This window comes from Hemicordylus capensis, chromosome 2 (genome assembly GCF_027244095.1).
Source record: "Hemicordylus capensis ecotype Gifberg chromosome 2, rHemCap1.1.pri, whole genome shotgun sequence".
NCBI classification, from domain to species: Eukaryota; Metazoa; Chordata; class Lepidosauria; order Squamata; family Cordylidae; genus Hemicordylus; species Hemicordylus capensis.
The window spans coordinates 391,132,006-391,146,718 of record NC_069658.1 but is presented as its reverse complement, the minus strand read 5'-3'; the positions used below and the strand labels follow the sequence as shown (position 1 = coordinate 391,146,718).

At 44.9% G+C, this 14,713-nt stretch overlaps 1 protein-coding gene across 4 annotated transcripts in view; it reads right to left on the bottom strand.

Moving 5' to 3' along the window:
* Positions 1 to 337: 337 nt before the first annotated feature.
* ST6GALNAC1 (ST6 N-acetylgalactosaminide alpha-2,6-sialyltransferase 1) overlaps positions 338 to 14,713 on the bottom strand; it is a 45,194-nt gene continuing 30,818 nt past the window's right edge. For 3 of the 4 annotated variants that reach the window (XM_053288873.1, XM_053288875.1, XM_053288872.1), the window contains exons 5-9: positions 13,387 to 13,525; positions 10,955 to 11,058; positions 10,491 to 10,580; positions 3,292 to 3,391; positions 338 to 1,754 (exon numbers count right to left, since the gene is read on the bottom strand). In XM_053288873.1, coding sequence (XP_053144848.1) covers positions 1,584 to 1,754; positions 3,292 to 3,391; positions 10,491 to 10,580; positions 10,955 to 11,058; positions 13,387 to 13,525 — 604 coding nt within the window. In that variant the 3' untranslated portion in view covers positions 338 to 1,583. The remainder of the gene's footprint in view (positions 1,755 to 3,291; positions 3,392 to 10,490; positions 10,581 to 10,954; positions 11,059 to 13,386; positions 13,526 to 14,713) is intronic. The other variant, XM_053288874.1, reaches the window with a different exon arrangement.

The following is a 14,713-nucleotide window of genomic DNA, read 5'->3' as shown; positions in this document are numbered from 1 at the left end:
ATGGCAGCTTCCTATGTTCTTATGTTCCCTTACCCCCAGCTACTTGCTTGTGTGTGAGTACAGGCTGCTTCCAGCTTGGCCACACACAGAGATGGGCACCTAGAGTGTAGCACATTGCATTGTGGGACTCACGGAGACTGAAACAACAAGTTCCTTCCAGCCTTGGATTCCTCCATCCTGTTCCGTGCTTCATGGAGCAGGGCTGCTCATGTGGGAGCACGGAGCATGCTCCCACCATCAATCCCTTGATTGTTTGCAAGGAAGGTATGCTTTCTGGAGCCTTCCCTACCCCCACCCACCCGCTCTTAATGTAAAGCATGGGGAGGAGGAAACAGCATTTTGCATAAATAAAAGATTATATTTTTCAGAGTAAATGGGGGTGGGTTTGCATTTGCAGTGCTGCAGAAACCTGATAAACCAGAAATGCACTCATTTAACAAAACAAGCAAACAAACCAGCAGGGGGGGGAGGGGGGGAAACCATACAGAGTTGTACAAAATCTGCAAAACAGCACAGTCCAACTGTTATTTTATATCATTTACAATGTGGATGCCATATAAAGTCATAAACATCAGAACAAAAGCATTTTAGTGGCTCTTATCTGTGGAAGGATCAGTTGCCATTTGGCATATGGTTCAATCTAGGCATGCACAGAATGAAACTGAAATGGCCCTCAGTCTGGAAGCAGCCAAAGTATACTCTGTATACTATACTGGCTCCACTTCAAGGTCATAATGCTGGCAAGGCTTCATCAGCTTCCGGTGGTGATGGACGTTTTGATGGAATACGTAAGTTAAAAGCTTACCTATTAAAGTTTAAAGCCATTAACCTGGTTAGGCAACTTTCAGTTGAACTGATCATGAGGTACAGTCACTTCCAACAGATGAGTGTTGGAACTCACTCATTAATGAAGTTTCACTCCTGTTTTAATCACAGATCCATTGGGTGTTATTCAGGTGAGTATTCAGTCAGTGCAAGCTGATGAAATGGTGTGTCTAAAAGTTACGATGGCCCAGGATGGCCCTGTGCCCTTAGTATTAAGAAAAGAACAAATGTGTCATATTAGCAGTCCTCCTCCTTCAGCTGAAATGGAGCATGCTTTCCTTGCAATAACATCTTAGTAGGTCAGCCTGTGGAAATATTACTGCCCACAAGTAGAGAAAGGAGAGGGGAGAAGAGTTGAGAGGCAGGGCACACTGTGTGCATGTATAAACTCCCAGGTTTAAACCTTGAGCTCTCAGGTAACAGCAATGGGAAGGACCCTTCTCAGAGAACCCTGGAAGGCTGGACAGTAGCTGCCAATCAGGGTAGCCAAATACTAGGCTACATATCAAGTCTAACTCCTTATGAGCCAGCTCATACTAATTCAAGTGGGTTCTCAGGAAATAATTTCCTCCACCATGGCCTCAAGTAATGGAACCCTTTGGTTCCAGTGGAGTGCATGTTCCAACAAAAATGAAACCCATGGATGCAAAACCCTTCATGTCAAGAAGCCACTCTGCAGAAATAAATAATTAAAATATGGCTTCGATCCAGAGAACAACCTTGCCCTACAATGAGAGTTTGTCTCTTCTGCCTTTTGATCAGGATCGTTGGTAAAGCTTCATAACGTTTGCATCGTGAAGTTGTTTCCATATCCTCCGCTCCAGATCAAAGTCGTGGTTGATATAAAAAATTAAGCGCTTCCATTCCTTGTCATAATAGTGATCTGAATACTTTTGGTAGCCTTCTGTGATGTACCCATAAGCGCTGACCTGAGGAAGGCAACAAGAATCACAATTAAGGAAGCTACAGGAAAGGACAGACATCGGTATGGAAAGGAGACTTGGACCCAAACTAGTTGTGACTGAGGAGAGATCTGTGATTAAGAGCTCCTGAAAGTTGTGTTCTGGGAGAGGAAGAAGAAATTTAAAAAGGTTAGCAGTCCTATGAAACTGCACTGGAGAGCAGCAAAAGAGTGCTCTGGGCAGAGTATCTAACCCTTTCCCCACTATAAATTACCTCCCTGCCCCACCATCAGTTGCTACCGGCACTGTGGGGTGGCAGGCTGTGGTAGTGGGGAAGACAGGTACACACACCATACCCATTTATTTTCCTCCACATTGAGAGCTAATAGTAGCTTGAGGGGGGGCAGGAAGTGATTTAGACTGAGGAAAAGGTTAACACATCCTCTTCCAGAGCACCCCTTTCCTGAATTTCAAAAGGAACTCTGTGATGGTAGCAAAAATTCCGCAGGTCTAGCTGGAGGCCTGAATTTCAAAAGGAATTTACAAATGACTGAAGGGGGTGAAGAGGTGGTTGGCTTGGCAAATTGTGGCATGCAGAATATTGGCCAACTGTGGAGCTCTGACACTGAGAAATAGAAAGAGCATACACCTGCCCTTTTGAAAATATAAATGCTACAGCTGGACTAAGCTATGCCAGTCAGAAATATGAAGCATTCGTATAGTCTGTATAGGCTGGGGTTTTTTTTTTGGGGGGGGGGGTCTGATTTTTTAATGTGTGATCTAATTTGGACTTTTTTAAATCAGTGAAGGAAAGAACAGGATACAAGAACAACCAACATCATAAAATAGGTATATATAGGTAAGGATGCAAGGACTGGAAGTCACAGGGTGGAACAGAGCAACAACTGTATAGCATGAACAAAAGGAGCTGCCTTCTATGGAGTCAGACCAGCTAGTTCGAGACTGTCAACTCTGACTAGTAGCAGCAGCAGCAGTCATTCAGGGTTTCAAACAGATATCTTTCCTAGCCCTGCATGGAAATACCAGGGCAGGGGTTGAAGCTGCATGCAAAGTATGTGTTCTACTACTGAGCTATGGCCCTTCTCCTATTCAATAGCAATAGCAATAGCACTTACATTTATATACCGCTCTATAGCTGGAGCTCTCTAAGCGGTATACAATGATTTTAGCATATTGCCCCCAACATTCTGGGTACTCATTTTACCGACCTCGTAAGGATGGAAGGCTGAGTCAACCTTGAGCCCCTGGTCAGGATCGAACTTGTAACCTTCTGGTTACAGGGCGGCAGTTTAACCACTACGCCACCAGGGGCTCCTTCAGCAGTGGACCCAGCAGAACAGTGGTGCCAGGCAGAGCCACAGTGCCCACAGGAAGAAACAGCAGTGGACCCAGCAATTGCTAGAAGAGCATTCCGCCCCCAGGGCTTGTGCCCAAGACAGGTTTCCCATTTACACATTGCGCAGGCCAGGCTCAAGTTGCTCCCTCATTGTAGCTCGGAATATCCCTTTTCGGTCTTGTGCAGGCAGCACCCCTGAACTCTTACCTGGTCACAGAGATGGAGTGCAGTTAGTAGAAGGAAGGCACCTGTTGTAGGTCTATAGATCCGCCAGTAGGGTTTATCTAGAGATTTGGATCGTAGGAACCTGTAATGGAACCCAAGAGGACATTCTTGAGATTTGCTGTATGGATCTGAAAGCTTTTCACCCTTTTGAGGAAGATGTTGGGTTAAGAATCCTGGGTTTCCCTTATAATATATAGTTCTGCCTCAGGTGGCCATTATGCTCGACAGCAGAGTGTCCAGCATAAGCCTCTGGAACCTGATCAGGTTCTTTGAGATCTCCAGTAGAGCCCATAGCACTCCAGCTGCACTCCACACAATTCAGTCATTCTCAGAGCCAGGAAAATACAATTGGTGGACTTGTGTACATAATACACAATACTTGTGTACTTAATACTTAATTGTGTACTGAATACTATTGTTGAAATGACCTCAGCTTGCTATTTATATTTCCTCCTGGAGTTGGGTAACCAGAAGAAAAAGGAGGAGAGGGGATCCTGAGATTAATCCCTGCTAATTAAGAGAGATAAATTTATTCTGTCATTGACCAGCAAACATTCACAAATAATATAACAAAACCTGGCCACATTAGTTAAAAGATCATTTAAGTAAACGCTAATTGAGTAAAGAGGCACCTTTTAAAGTAGTGATTCTCTTATATTTAGCAGGGGGAGCTCAACTGGCCCTATCCAAACACAGCACAGCGTCCCTCCAATGGCTGTTGCTGGTGTCTACCACATGTTTCTTTTTAGATTGTGAGCCCTTTGGGGACAGGGGGCCATCTTATTTATCTATGTACACCGCTTTGAGAACATCTGTTGAAAAACGGTATATAAATAGTAGTCGTAGTTGTATTTATTTTGGCCTGATGTGTTTTGGAAAAGTCCCTTTTCAAGGCACTTTCTGAGCTTGATCAACAGTATTAGGGAAGGAAGGATAAAACCATGCTGGCAGCAGCAGCAGAATTGCATAGCATGGTTTTAGCCTTTCTTCCCCAACACTGTTGACCAAGCTCAGAAAGTACACTTGAAAAGGGACATTTCCAAAACATGTTGGGTCACTTGTGAGGCATCTCAGGGCCTCCTCTCCTCCTTGTTTCCCATGTACTTGGGACAAGCTTGCAACAAGGCATTGTGCCCCACACAGGTCAGGAGAGATGTCAGTGAAGTGGTTCCTCTCTTATAGAGTGCTTCTGGAGCATGGGCAGCACTTGGAAATTTCACCCTCTGACACAACAGCATGTAGAGAAGAGGACCAGGGTGACTGTGCACACTTTGTTAGTAGGGATGTCACGTCAGCAACTGAAACTAGATCCACTTTCAAAGCCAGCTCTTTCTCCAGTCTTTGCAGTACATATCCTTGTAGTACATAGCCCACATTCAGTCACATAGGGTGACAGGTTTTAAGAAGCAGCATTTGGGAAGTAATCCCGTTAAGATGAAACTGGCACAGTTTGGTGAAAAACAGGGATGTAGCCACCTAGGGATTTGTTGGGTAAGCAATTTGGCCCTCCAACTCATTTCTTCTTCTTTTTTTTAATTAAATTTTTATTAATTTTAACAATATCTTAACATTCACAACATATTGAACAAATATGGAATTCCCACTCATACCTCCTCGTGAATCACCAACTATAGAATTAACCCTTGCTATAATAATAATTCAAAACATAGATCTAAACCTTACAAACACCCTCCAACTCATTTCAGTTTTTCACCACTGCATTACAACAGGTCTGGAAGTAGCAGATACTAGGGACTTCCTTCCTTCCACTGGGCTCATTCCCAGGTAATGGTGGTGTTATGAATGGTCTATAACATATCAGAACCAGAGGTACCAACTCAGAAGTATGGTGAAATATAGGCCTGTGTCTGATTTCAGTTTATTAAGAAATGATACCTGAACTCAAGGTGAACTAGGATGTTGCTTTCCCTGCTCTGAAGGGAGGAGGTGATCCAGCATTGTGTTGTTAAAATGGATATGCAAGAAACACAAAGGCTTTTTGCCTGAGTTTTCATATGCTAAAAATGTGACTCACTATGTCTGTGGAAAGGTTTGCCCAACCTGTTGAGTTCCTCCTTCCTTTGTAAAAAAAATCTATGTAAATCATTGTCAGTGATGGCCCTGCAATGCCCAAGTGATTAACTCAATTACTCTCTATAGAGGTTCCACAGAGGCAAAATGCATACACAGTAAATGCCTGTAGATTTTAATCCTCACCTCACCAATGCTACAAATCTCACACACACCTTTTCATGTATACTTTAAATATTGTCTTGTTTTCAATTAAACACTGGGTAGAGGTACACAAGCTGTCTCACACAGAATATCCTGAATCCCCTTACTAACTAGGCTTGTGCCCGAAACGTTTCGGAGGCCATTGTAAAGGCCTCCGAAACGTTTCGGGTGTAGGGGCTGTTTCGGCGCCGGCGGGGGTAGAGCTTTAAGGGCAGGGGAGAGTGTACTCACACACACCCCGCCGCATTTCCCCCGCCAGCGCTCTCCAAATTTAAAGCCCCTCGGGGCGGCAGCGTTCCTCCCTGCCGCCCCGTTCCCCCCGTCGGCCGGAAGTGGCCGGAAGTCGCGAGCGCACATGCGCCCGTCATGCACGCATGCACACGGTGGGTGGGTGGGCGCGTGCTCGCACGACGGGTGCACGCGCGCTCGCAACTTCCGGCCACTTCTGGCCGATGGGGGGAACGGGGTGGCAGGGAGGAATGCTGTCGCCCCGAGGGGCTTTAAATTTGGAGAGCGCCGTCGGGGGAAATGCGGCGGGGGGTGTGTGAGTACACTCTCCCCTGCCCTTAAAGCTCTACCCCCACCGTGCCGAAGATTTTCCGTGCACATCCCTATTACTAACTGCTGGCTTTTTAACACCTTTTGGGGAGATGCCATTGTGGCTCTCAGGTGCAGATTTGCCTTGGGCAATGTTCCCCCCTCCCTTCCTGAGTGCACAGAGTTTACAGAAGATGAGATTCAGAGATCTCTCTGGACTGGCCAATATCCTGAATAATTAAGACTTTGTTCAGAAGGTAGCAGCAAGCTGTCACCTTTTTGGACACCCAGGAAAAGATGAGATTTTGAATAGATTCTATTCAAGGATCAAAGAGAAAATACACTATAAGAATGAGGCTTTTAGACAGAGAGTTTAGCAATCTTTTGCTACAGCAAAAGCTGCTCACGAGAATCCCAGGGTTTTGCTGCTAAGCCGCGGGGCAAAGCAGGAACTCTGCCATGAGTTCTGCCAGGAACTCCCCAGCCATGATGCTCCAGCTATCAGCCCTGATCTGAGCACTGCAACAACTCATGTCTCAGCCAAGCACCTCATTTCTTCAGCTGACGAGAAGTCTCTGGTCCTGGGTAAATATGTTGCCTGGAATTCCCTCATCCCTTCCCCTTTCACTGCTCCCTTCTCCCCCCCCTTTTCCTCTACTCATCTCCCCGAAACATGTCAGCCCTCAGCCTTCTTTCCTTCCCCCCTCCCCATCTTTTCTGCCTGTATCTGAATTGTATTAGCCTTTAGGAAGATTTAATGCACACACATATGTTAGTTAGGCACACGGGTGAATATTGGTACTGGTTAGGATGCTCTGTTTAAATACTGTTGCTAATATTGATAGAGGGTTCTGCTTTCTGCTTTGCTAGATTATGTTGTTAGTCTTTATACTCAATAAAGCCCATTGAATCCTTTTGAGTAGTTTGATCTCCTTTCTTCCTTGTGTCCAGATCAAACGTGGTCACCAATATAAAAGAACTTGGCCCAGACCTATTTTATATACTAGCTAATGGGCATATTTAGCATATAGATCAGGCCTGGTCTGTAACAGAGCAACATCCTAGTTCACCTTGAGTTCAGGTATCATTTCTTAATAAACTGAAATCAGACACAGGCCTATATTTCACCATACTTCTGAGTTGGTACCTCTGGTTCTGATATGTTATAGACCATTCATAACAGTGGTCCTTGTTATTCGTGGGGATTCTGTTCCTGCCAATTAGCATGAATACAGAAACAGTGACCAATTAAACCTTAACTAGAAATCGAGGTATAGAAATCAAACTAACAACACCACCACCACTATGGAAATTGGGGGGTTAGGTTCTGGTGGGGAATAGACTAAAAATGCCTAAAAATTGAGAAGGGGGAGAAATAAGAGTAGAACTGCACAGTACCTTGTTCCCCAGGGCTGCAGGGCTCCAGAAATGCCCCTGAAAACCCTCAAATCAGCCAAAATTTCAGCAGAAAAAAAAGGGTTTTAAGAACGAGTGTCAAAATGGCTCTGGTCTCTAAAATGGTGGCTGGAAGTGACACCGAAGTCATTTCCGGCCATTCTACAACCATGAAGAGACATATTTTAGCCTATTTTCACACCATGGATAAAGAAACCAGGTCTCTAGGACCTGTCCGTGGAACCGTGGTTGCCAGAACTGTGGATGACAAGGGCCACCTCTATGCTTCTGATGAAACAGGCTATTGTTATCTATGAAAACACATGCTACAATAACTAGTTTTTAAAGGCGCCACCACTTACTTTCTGTCCTCTAGTTGTTACAGAAATTGATGCAAAAACAGATGAGAGGATTTGTACAGTGCAGCATATGGTGAAGTGGCCATGTGGTTGTTTTGTCGTGCTTTTACCCAACAGTTTAAACCCACATTTACTGCACTGTGGCAAAGGTGCCAGAAGCAAGCCTGAAGGGCAGTGAGATACATGGGAGTTCTCCTGTGAACTGGGCATGCGAATCTGCCATTGCATATGGACCTCATGTCCTTCCCCCATTTTCATGCTCTCAGCTTTTCTAACATCTCCTCTGCACCATTTCTTCCCACACACTGACTGACATCCTGAAGCACCAACGCTCTACGTTGCAGACTAGCAACCACGGGGCAGTTGTGCAACCTTTAGGGGCCCACTTCCAGGTTGCAGTGTGCGTTTCTGGGGGTCGGGGAGATCAGCAAAAAAAGCTCTTCCCTCCTCCCTAGTTTCAGGCGGCAGCAGCACACACGAAGCACTGGTGTTGTGTGGGTCAGGATGCTGGCCACTGCCTATAGCTAACCAGTGCAGCATGGGTAAAGTGGAGCCTTGTCTTTCTCTCTCCCTCAGCACACTGCATCAACACTATGCTGCAAAGCACTGGCAATGGCCCTAGCTTCCTACCACACACAGGGGCTTAGCTAGGGGAGAGGGGCCCGTTTCCACCCCTCTCCCTGGTGGCCCCTCGGAGTGAGGAAGATAATGAAGAAGATAGGGAGGGGTGGAGCTGGGGGCCCCTCAGGAATTGGGGGTCCCGGGTTCTTTGAACCGATCCGCTCAACTATAGCTACACCCCTGACCACACATTGTTAATTTGGTGGGAAATGATGTGTGTTCATCTTGCAGATTATGGATATATACACTGGAGGCACATGTGACAGAGGTACGTGTGAAACACTATCCTGTGAAACAGAATGCTGGAGTAGATAAGGACCTGATCCAGCAGGGCTGTTCTTATGTAGGTACTACTTCTATAATGTGCAAAGCGACTCCCCCCGCCCCCCAAGTTACAGACAAAATTTTTAGATGCCACAAGAGATCAATGCAACATCTTCTGCAGCCAGAATGGTGACAATTAAGTTCAGGGCACGTGGGTACAACATAAAAGACTTAACTGTGCTCCAAAGATTTTTTTAATCCCAGGGGGATTTTACTCAGAGCACGCGACGACAGGCTTTCAGTCTGCTGTCTGTAGACACCATTTTGATTCCTACTCCCACTCTATTTGCGAGTTCTGCCTGATCACCACTGACCACCGGGAGCCCTCTGCTGCAAGTTGTGGGGGTGGGGGGAGAGAGCAGTAAGTCCTACTTTCCTTCTGCCTTTGGGAAATCCGTCTCTATCAGCATAACCATATCATTCAATTCACATGCCAACCACAATGGAGCTTCCAATAGGCCAGGACAGAAAAGCAGGACAGCTGGATGGTTCTGGTGACCCCACACTGTACTCTTCACCATTCTCTACGGCTAAGGGAGAAAGAAGGGGGAGCAGCTATTCTGCTTCCAGTCTGGTGGGAATATAAAATTATGTTGAACTGGACAGCTAGAGAAAGGGGTTGGAATTTAGATTAGGCTCTCTCTTTCTCCCACCCCGCAGTTTTTCATCTTTCAGTAGTTATTCTGGAACCCATAACCCAGTTACACCAAGAGGCAGTGGGGCCAGTTAGCATAGGCAGCATAGATGTCATATCAATTAAAGCAGTAAAATGATTCACTTCCCACAAGTTTGCCAGCTACTACTGATGAACTACTTTTTAAAGAGCGGGTAAATGAGCTTGTTGGAAGCGTTTTGTGGCCCAGTGCAAGGACATGGAGATGATGTAGGACTCCCACTTCAACCAAAGAAAAAGAAAACCTCTATTGTCCTTTTGCATAGGTTAACCGACTTTAGGATCTCCGAATTTGGTAGCGATCTGTGTGGTAGTGCACCCTCCCATTCCTAGCTGCCATTTGGGAAGCATCACAATGACAGGAATGGTGCATTTACAGGTTATCACGACCAAGTGCCCTTCCCACTTTCAGATACCATCTAAGAAACACAGTGCCTGCTGCCACATGGGCCACTGTTGCTCAGAGGCAGGGTGGATTTGATTTAAATCAAACTGATTTAAATCACGATTTAAATCACTAGCAGGGTGGATAAAAATCAAAAAAATCCGATTTAAATAAAAAAAATCGAATTTTTTTGATTTAAATCGGATTTTTTTTATTTAAATCGGATTTTTTTGATTTAAATTGGATTTTTTTGAATTTATCCACCCTGCTAGTGATTTAAATCGTGATTTAAATCAGTTTGATTTAAATCAAATCCACCCTGCTCAGAGGTAAGCTTCCGAGTTGCTCAGCAGTGAGGCTAGACTAAAAACAGCCAAATGGATAAAGAAGTACAAGCACTTTTAAATGTGGCAGCCAACCTAACAATAGATATTGCTTTTTTCTAGAGCTGCCACATTCATTTTAGCAAAGGGACCCTGTGTTTCTTCTGCATCCTAGATGTGGCAACACTGGGGATACCCAATGTTGCTACAATTATGAAAGACTCAGACAGGTCTTGTCATATTTTGAATTTGGCAACCTTGCTTCTTTTGGACACGGCAACCCCAGATAGTGTCCCTTATTTTTCAAATTAACCTTGCATGCCACTTACCTGTTTTTCAAATATCTGAGAAAATCTGGATGAATCACAAAGTAATTATCTAGGCTGAAAGTGTTCTTAAATGGATCCCGTGGCCTCGGCCTAAGAAACAAACAAACAAACAAAATCCTTAGACCAAGCATGTGCAATTCAACTTCCCTTATCCAAAACTAGTTTGGCTAATTCATCTGCAAAGTAGGCTGATGATGCAGGCATTATTGCTTAATAGTATATGGAAAGTGGATATACACTGAGGGCTGTACTGGTGTTTGTGGGGGTGGCGGCGGGGGGCTTGGTGTGTGTGTGTGTGCGCAAGGGAGAAATACATTTGCTATTAACAGATCTTTTGAATGTGTCACATGCTTTACAAAGCTCACAAGGGGCTACGAGTCACTGGTTCTATATTTTCACCAGAAAGAAGAGGCAAGGAGAGAATTGTTCCAAAAAGGGCCCAGAATGCAGAGTCTCTCTCTCACCCATAGTAGTCCAAAAATCCTTTCCTGACTTCCTTGTTCAGCAGAAGGGCTTTCAACCATTCGTAATCTCTCTCCCCTTCCAGGAAATGAAGGTACTTGATCTCCTAGGAAACACATCACGCATATGCTGGTAGGGGGCACAGCAGATGGAACATAAGCACTGCCAGAGAACGAACGGGTAGGATTGGGCACACTCTATGCTAGCCAAACAACATCCAAATGTAGTGCCAGACCCCATTCTGAATAAATTATGTAAATGACGCAAGGCCAACCTCAGCTTTTCAGAGCAGCAGAACAGGGTCAAATGAGAGAGAGAGAGAAGAGAAAATGCAAATGTTCTACAAAATCTGGAGTGCCATTTTAAGAATTTGGAGATGGTCCAGACTATGCTAAATCAACAGAAACCAGTTACTGGTATTGTGGTTCTCTTCTCTGGATTTCTGCCTACTTTGGGACTGTCGTGACTGGCCACTGTTCTATGATATAAAATACAATCTGTAGCTAAAGGCTCATTTCTTGCCAAGCTTAACGTCATCCGATCATTCACGCTCAGTTTGAGGAACTACTGCTTAGTTTCTAAGAAGAGCCCTGCCAGATTGGATCAAAGGTCTATCTAAAGTCCAGGCTCCCTCCCATGGTGACAGCCAGGTACCTCCAAGAAGTCCATAAGCAGGGCATGAAGGCAAGAGCCTCTTCTGCTGATGTTCCCCAGCAACTGGTATTCAGATATATACTGCCTCTGAACATGGAGGCTCCACAAAGCTATAATGATCAGCAGCCACTGACAGACATCATCCCTGAATTTTCCAAGCCCCCTTTGGAAGCCATCTAAGATAGTGGCTATCAGCACATCTCAGGGCAGCAAATTCCAGAGTTTAAATTATGTGTTCCATGAAGAAGTACTTCATAGGAACCTAGGATACTGCCTTATACCAAGTCAGACCATTGGTCCATCTAACTTAGTATTGTCTGTTACACAGACTGCCAGTGGCTTCTCCAAAGTTGCAGGCAGGAGTCTCTCTCAGTCCTATCTTGGAACCTTCTGCATGCAAGCATGTAGATGCTCTTCCCAGAGCAGTCCCATCCCATAAGGGGACTATCTTACAGTGTTCACACATGTAGTCTCCCATTCAAATGCAAACCAGGGCAAACCCTGCTTAGCAAAGGGGACAATTCTGCTTGCTACCACAAGACCAGCTCTCCTTCCTTTTTTCTGTCCTGAATTTCCTGCCAGTTTCATAGGATGATCCAAAGTTCTTTCACCACATCATGCATAGTTTCATACATATCTTTGTCCCATCTTGAGTTGCCTTTTTTCCTAACCTCAAACCCTTTAGCTTTTCCTCAAAGGAATATAGACAAGTTCCCTAATCTTTTTGGTTGCTCTTTTCTGCACTCTGCTCTATAATATCTTTTTGAAAATAAGACAACCAGAACTGTAAACAATGTTCCAAGTGAGACCACACAAAGGGCCAAACTAGATGCTACTTATAAGCTATAAAGGTAAAGTTGTGCTGTCGAGTTGGTGTTGACTCCTGGTGCCCACAGAGCCCTGTGGTTTTCTTTGGTAGAATGCAGAAGGGGTCCACCATTGCCATCTCCCATGCAGTATGAGATGATGCCTTTCAGCATCTTCCTACACCGATATAGGTGTTTCCCATAATCTGGGAAATATACCAGAGAGAATTCGAACCGGCAACCTCTTGCTCGCTAGGCAAGTTATTTCCCCGCTGCTCCATTAAGTGGGTCTTATAAGCTATGCAACTGTTGAATCTGTGCTTGCAATTCCCAACTTTAAAAAGACAAAACCGAAATGAAAAACAGTCATGGTTTCTGGCATTGAAATTGGGGGGTAGGTTGGGGAGGAAGCCTTGCCCTGTACATTGTTTTGTGTTACCCCTCCTGACCCAGCTGCTCTTTGCTGCAAAGATCTCACTTAGCCCTAAGTAAAGGTAAAGGCGACTCCTGGGGCCCACAGAGCCCTTTGGTTTTCTTTGGTAGAATACAGGAGGAGTTTACCATTACCTTTTCCCACAGAGTATGAGATGATGCCTTTCAACACCTTCCTAGATTGCTGCTGCCCGATATGGTAGCAGTGGGGATTTGAACCGGCAACCTTCTGCTTGTTAGTCAAGCATTTTCCCCTTGCACCACTTAAGGTGACAGTGGTTCCTTAATCTGTGGGCATTGACACCTCAGATAACTATTCAGGGCAGCTCCTGAGCAAACTTGTACCATCCAGTATTGCACCTCGGCAGCATCTCTCTGGGTGTGTTTGCTTGCAGTGGATGATCATGAGATCAGATTGAGGCCAAGGTGCTGAGGATGGTGGATTTTAACTTTTTGCCCTGCATTGTTTTCCTGATTTAATCCCCTCCTACAATCATTATTTGCCCAATGAGGGAAAACATACCCTGCAGTGTCTGCCTTACCTTTCCCAAGGGGATCTTTGTGAATCCATGGTTTCTCAGTACCGCAAGGGAAGCCATTAAGGAAAAGGCTGTGAATCCATAGAAGGATGTTCTCATTCCCACATCTCTCTCATAACCCTTGGTTATGGCCCCGCTCACCCTGGCCCAAGAAATCATATTGAATTGTAATGTTAGCCATGTAAGGACTCCATCACTGGATTTCACTATGCACTGCTGAAGTAGGTAAACTTGAGCAGCTGATACAAAATAACCGACTCAGGTTTGGACTTTGCCAATTTTCTAGGGGGAGGAGTTCTGAAAATTAAAGCATTCAGAATCTTTAATTGTTCTAGTTTATAGAACAAATATAGAATATCCCTAGTCAGGCCCACCATCTTCTAACAGATGCAAAGGATTAAAGTATGCTAGGCGTCTGCTCAAATCAGATAATGCTCCAAATACACCTGCAAGGATTTGGTTGCAAACAAATTCTGGCAACAAAATGTATCTGGAATACGGAAATCATTCAACATCTCAAAAAGGATTTTTCTTTGCCAACAACACTGACTCAGAAATAATACTTTTGGGACTTTCACATTTGGTTTGGGGCAGTCAATTCCAGTTTGTAAACCACACGATTGGAAAAAACAGTGGCTTGCATACCACACAGAGAACCAGGGATGGTAACAGATCTGCCTGTATTGAGGCAGGGATTTAAAAAACACACACACACACACACACTTGTGTTGCTTCTGAGGCGGGCCTGTTCTGCTGCTACTAACTCCTTTGTTGCAACCTGCAGTTGCATAGGAGTTAGAGAGGAGCAGAACCGGCCCGCCTATGAAGCAGTGCAGGTATGTTTTTTAAATCCCTGCAGCAACACAGGCAGGTCTGGCACTGTCCCAGGTTTCTCTATGCTTTGTAAACCAGCGTTTGGATCTATCGGTTTCTTTACCTTCTAGAAGAATGTGGATTTGACATAAAAGCTCTCTAGAGCTACAGATTTCCCTGATGATTCCAGAAGATGATTGGACTGATCTGTATGCAGCCAGGATCCCCCCCCCCCACCCCCCTGCCCTCCTGTTGGCTGATGAATGCGGGTTGCTATGGTCACCTTGAAAGTTTCAGATTTCAAAATGTGGTTTTCCAGTCTGCCAGAAGTGACAGATCACAGTAATAGCCACATTATGTTTCCTAGGTAAGCCACCAATAATGACTGGAAATTATAATAATTCCATAAACACCCTGTGTAAGAAGGTGGGAACTTTACCAAAACCAAGACAGGGACACTCCAATGCTCCTGTCTTGGCAAAACTACCAAAAGCAAGTGGGGGGGGGGGGGCAGATA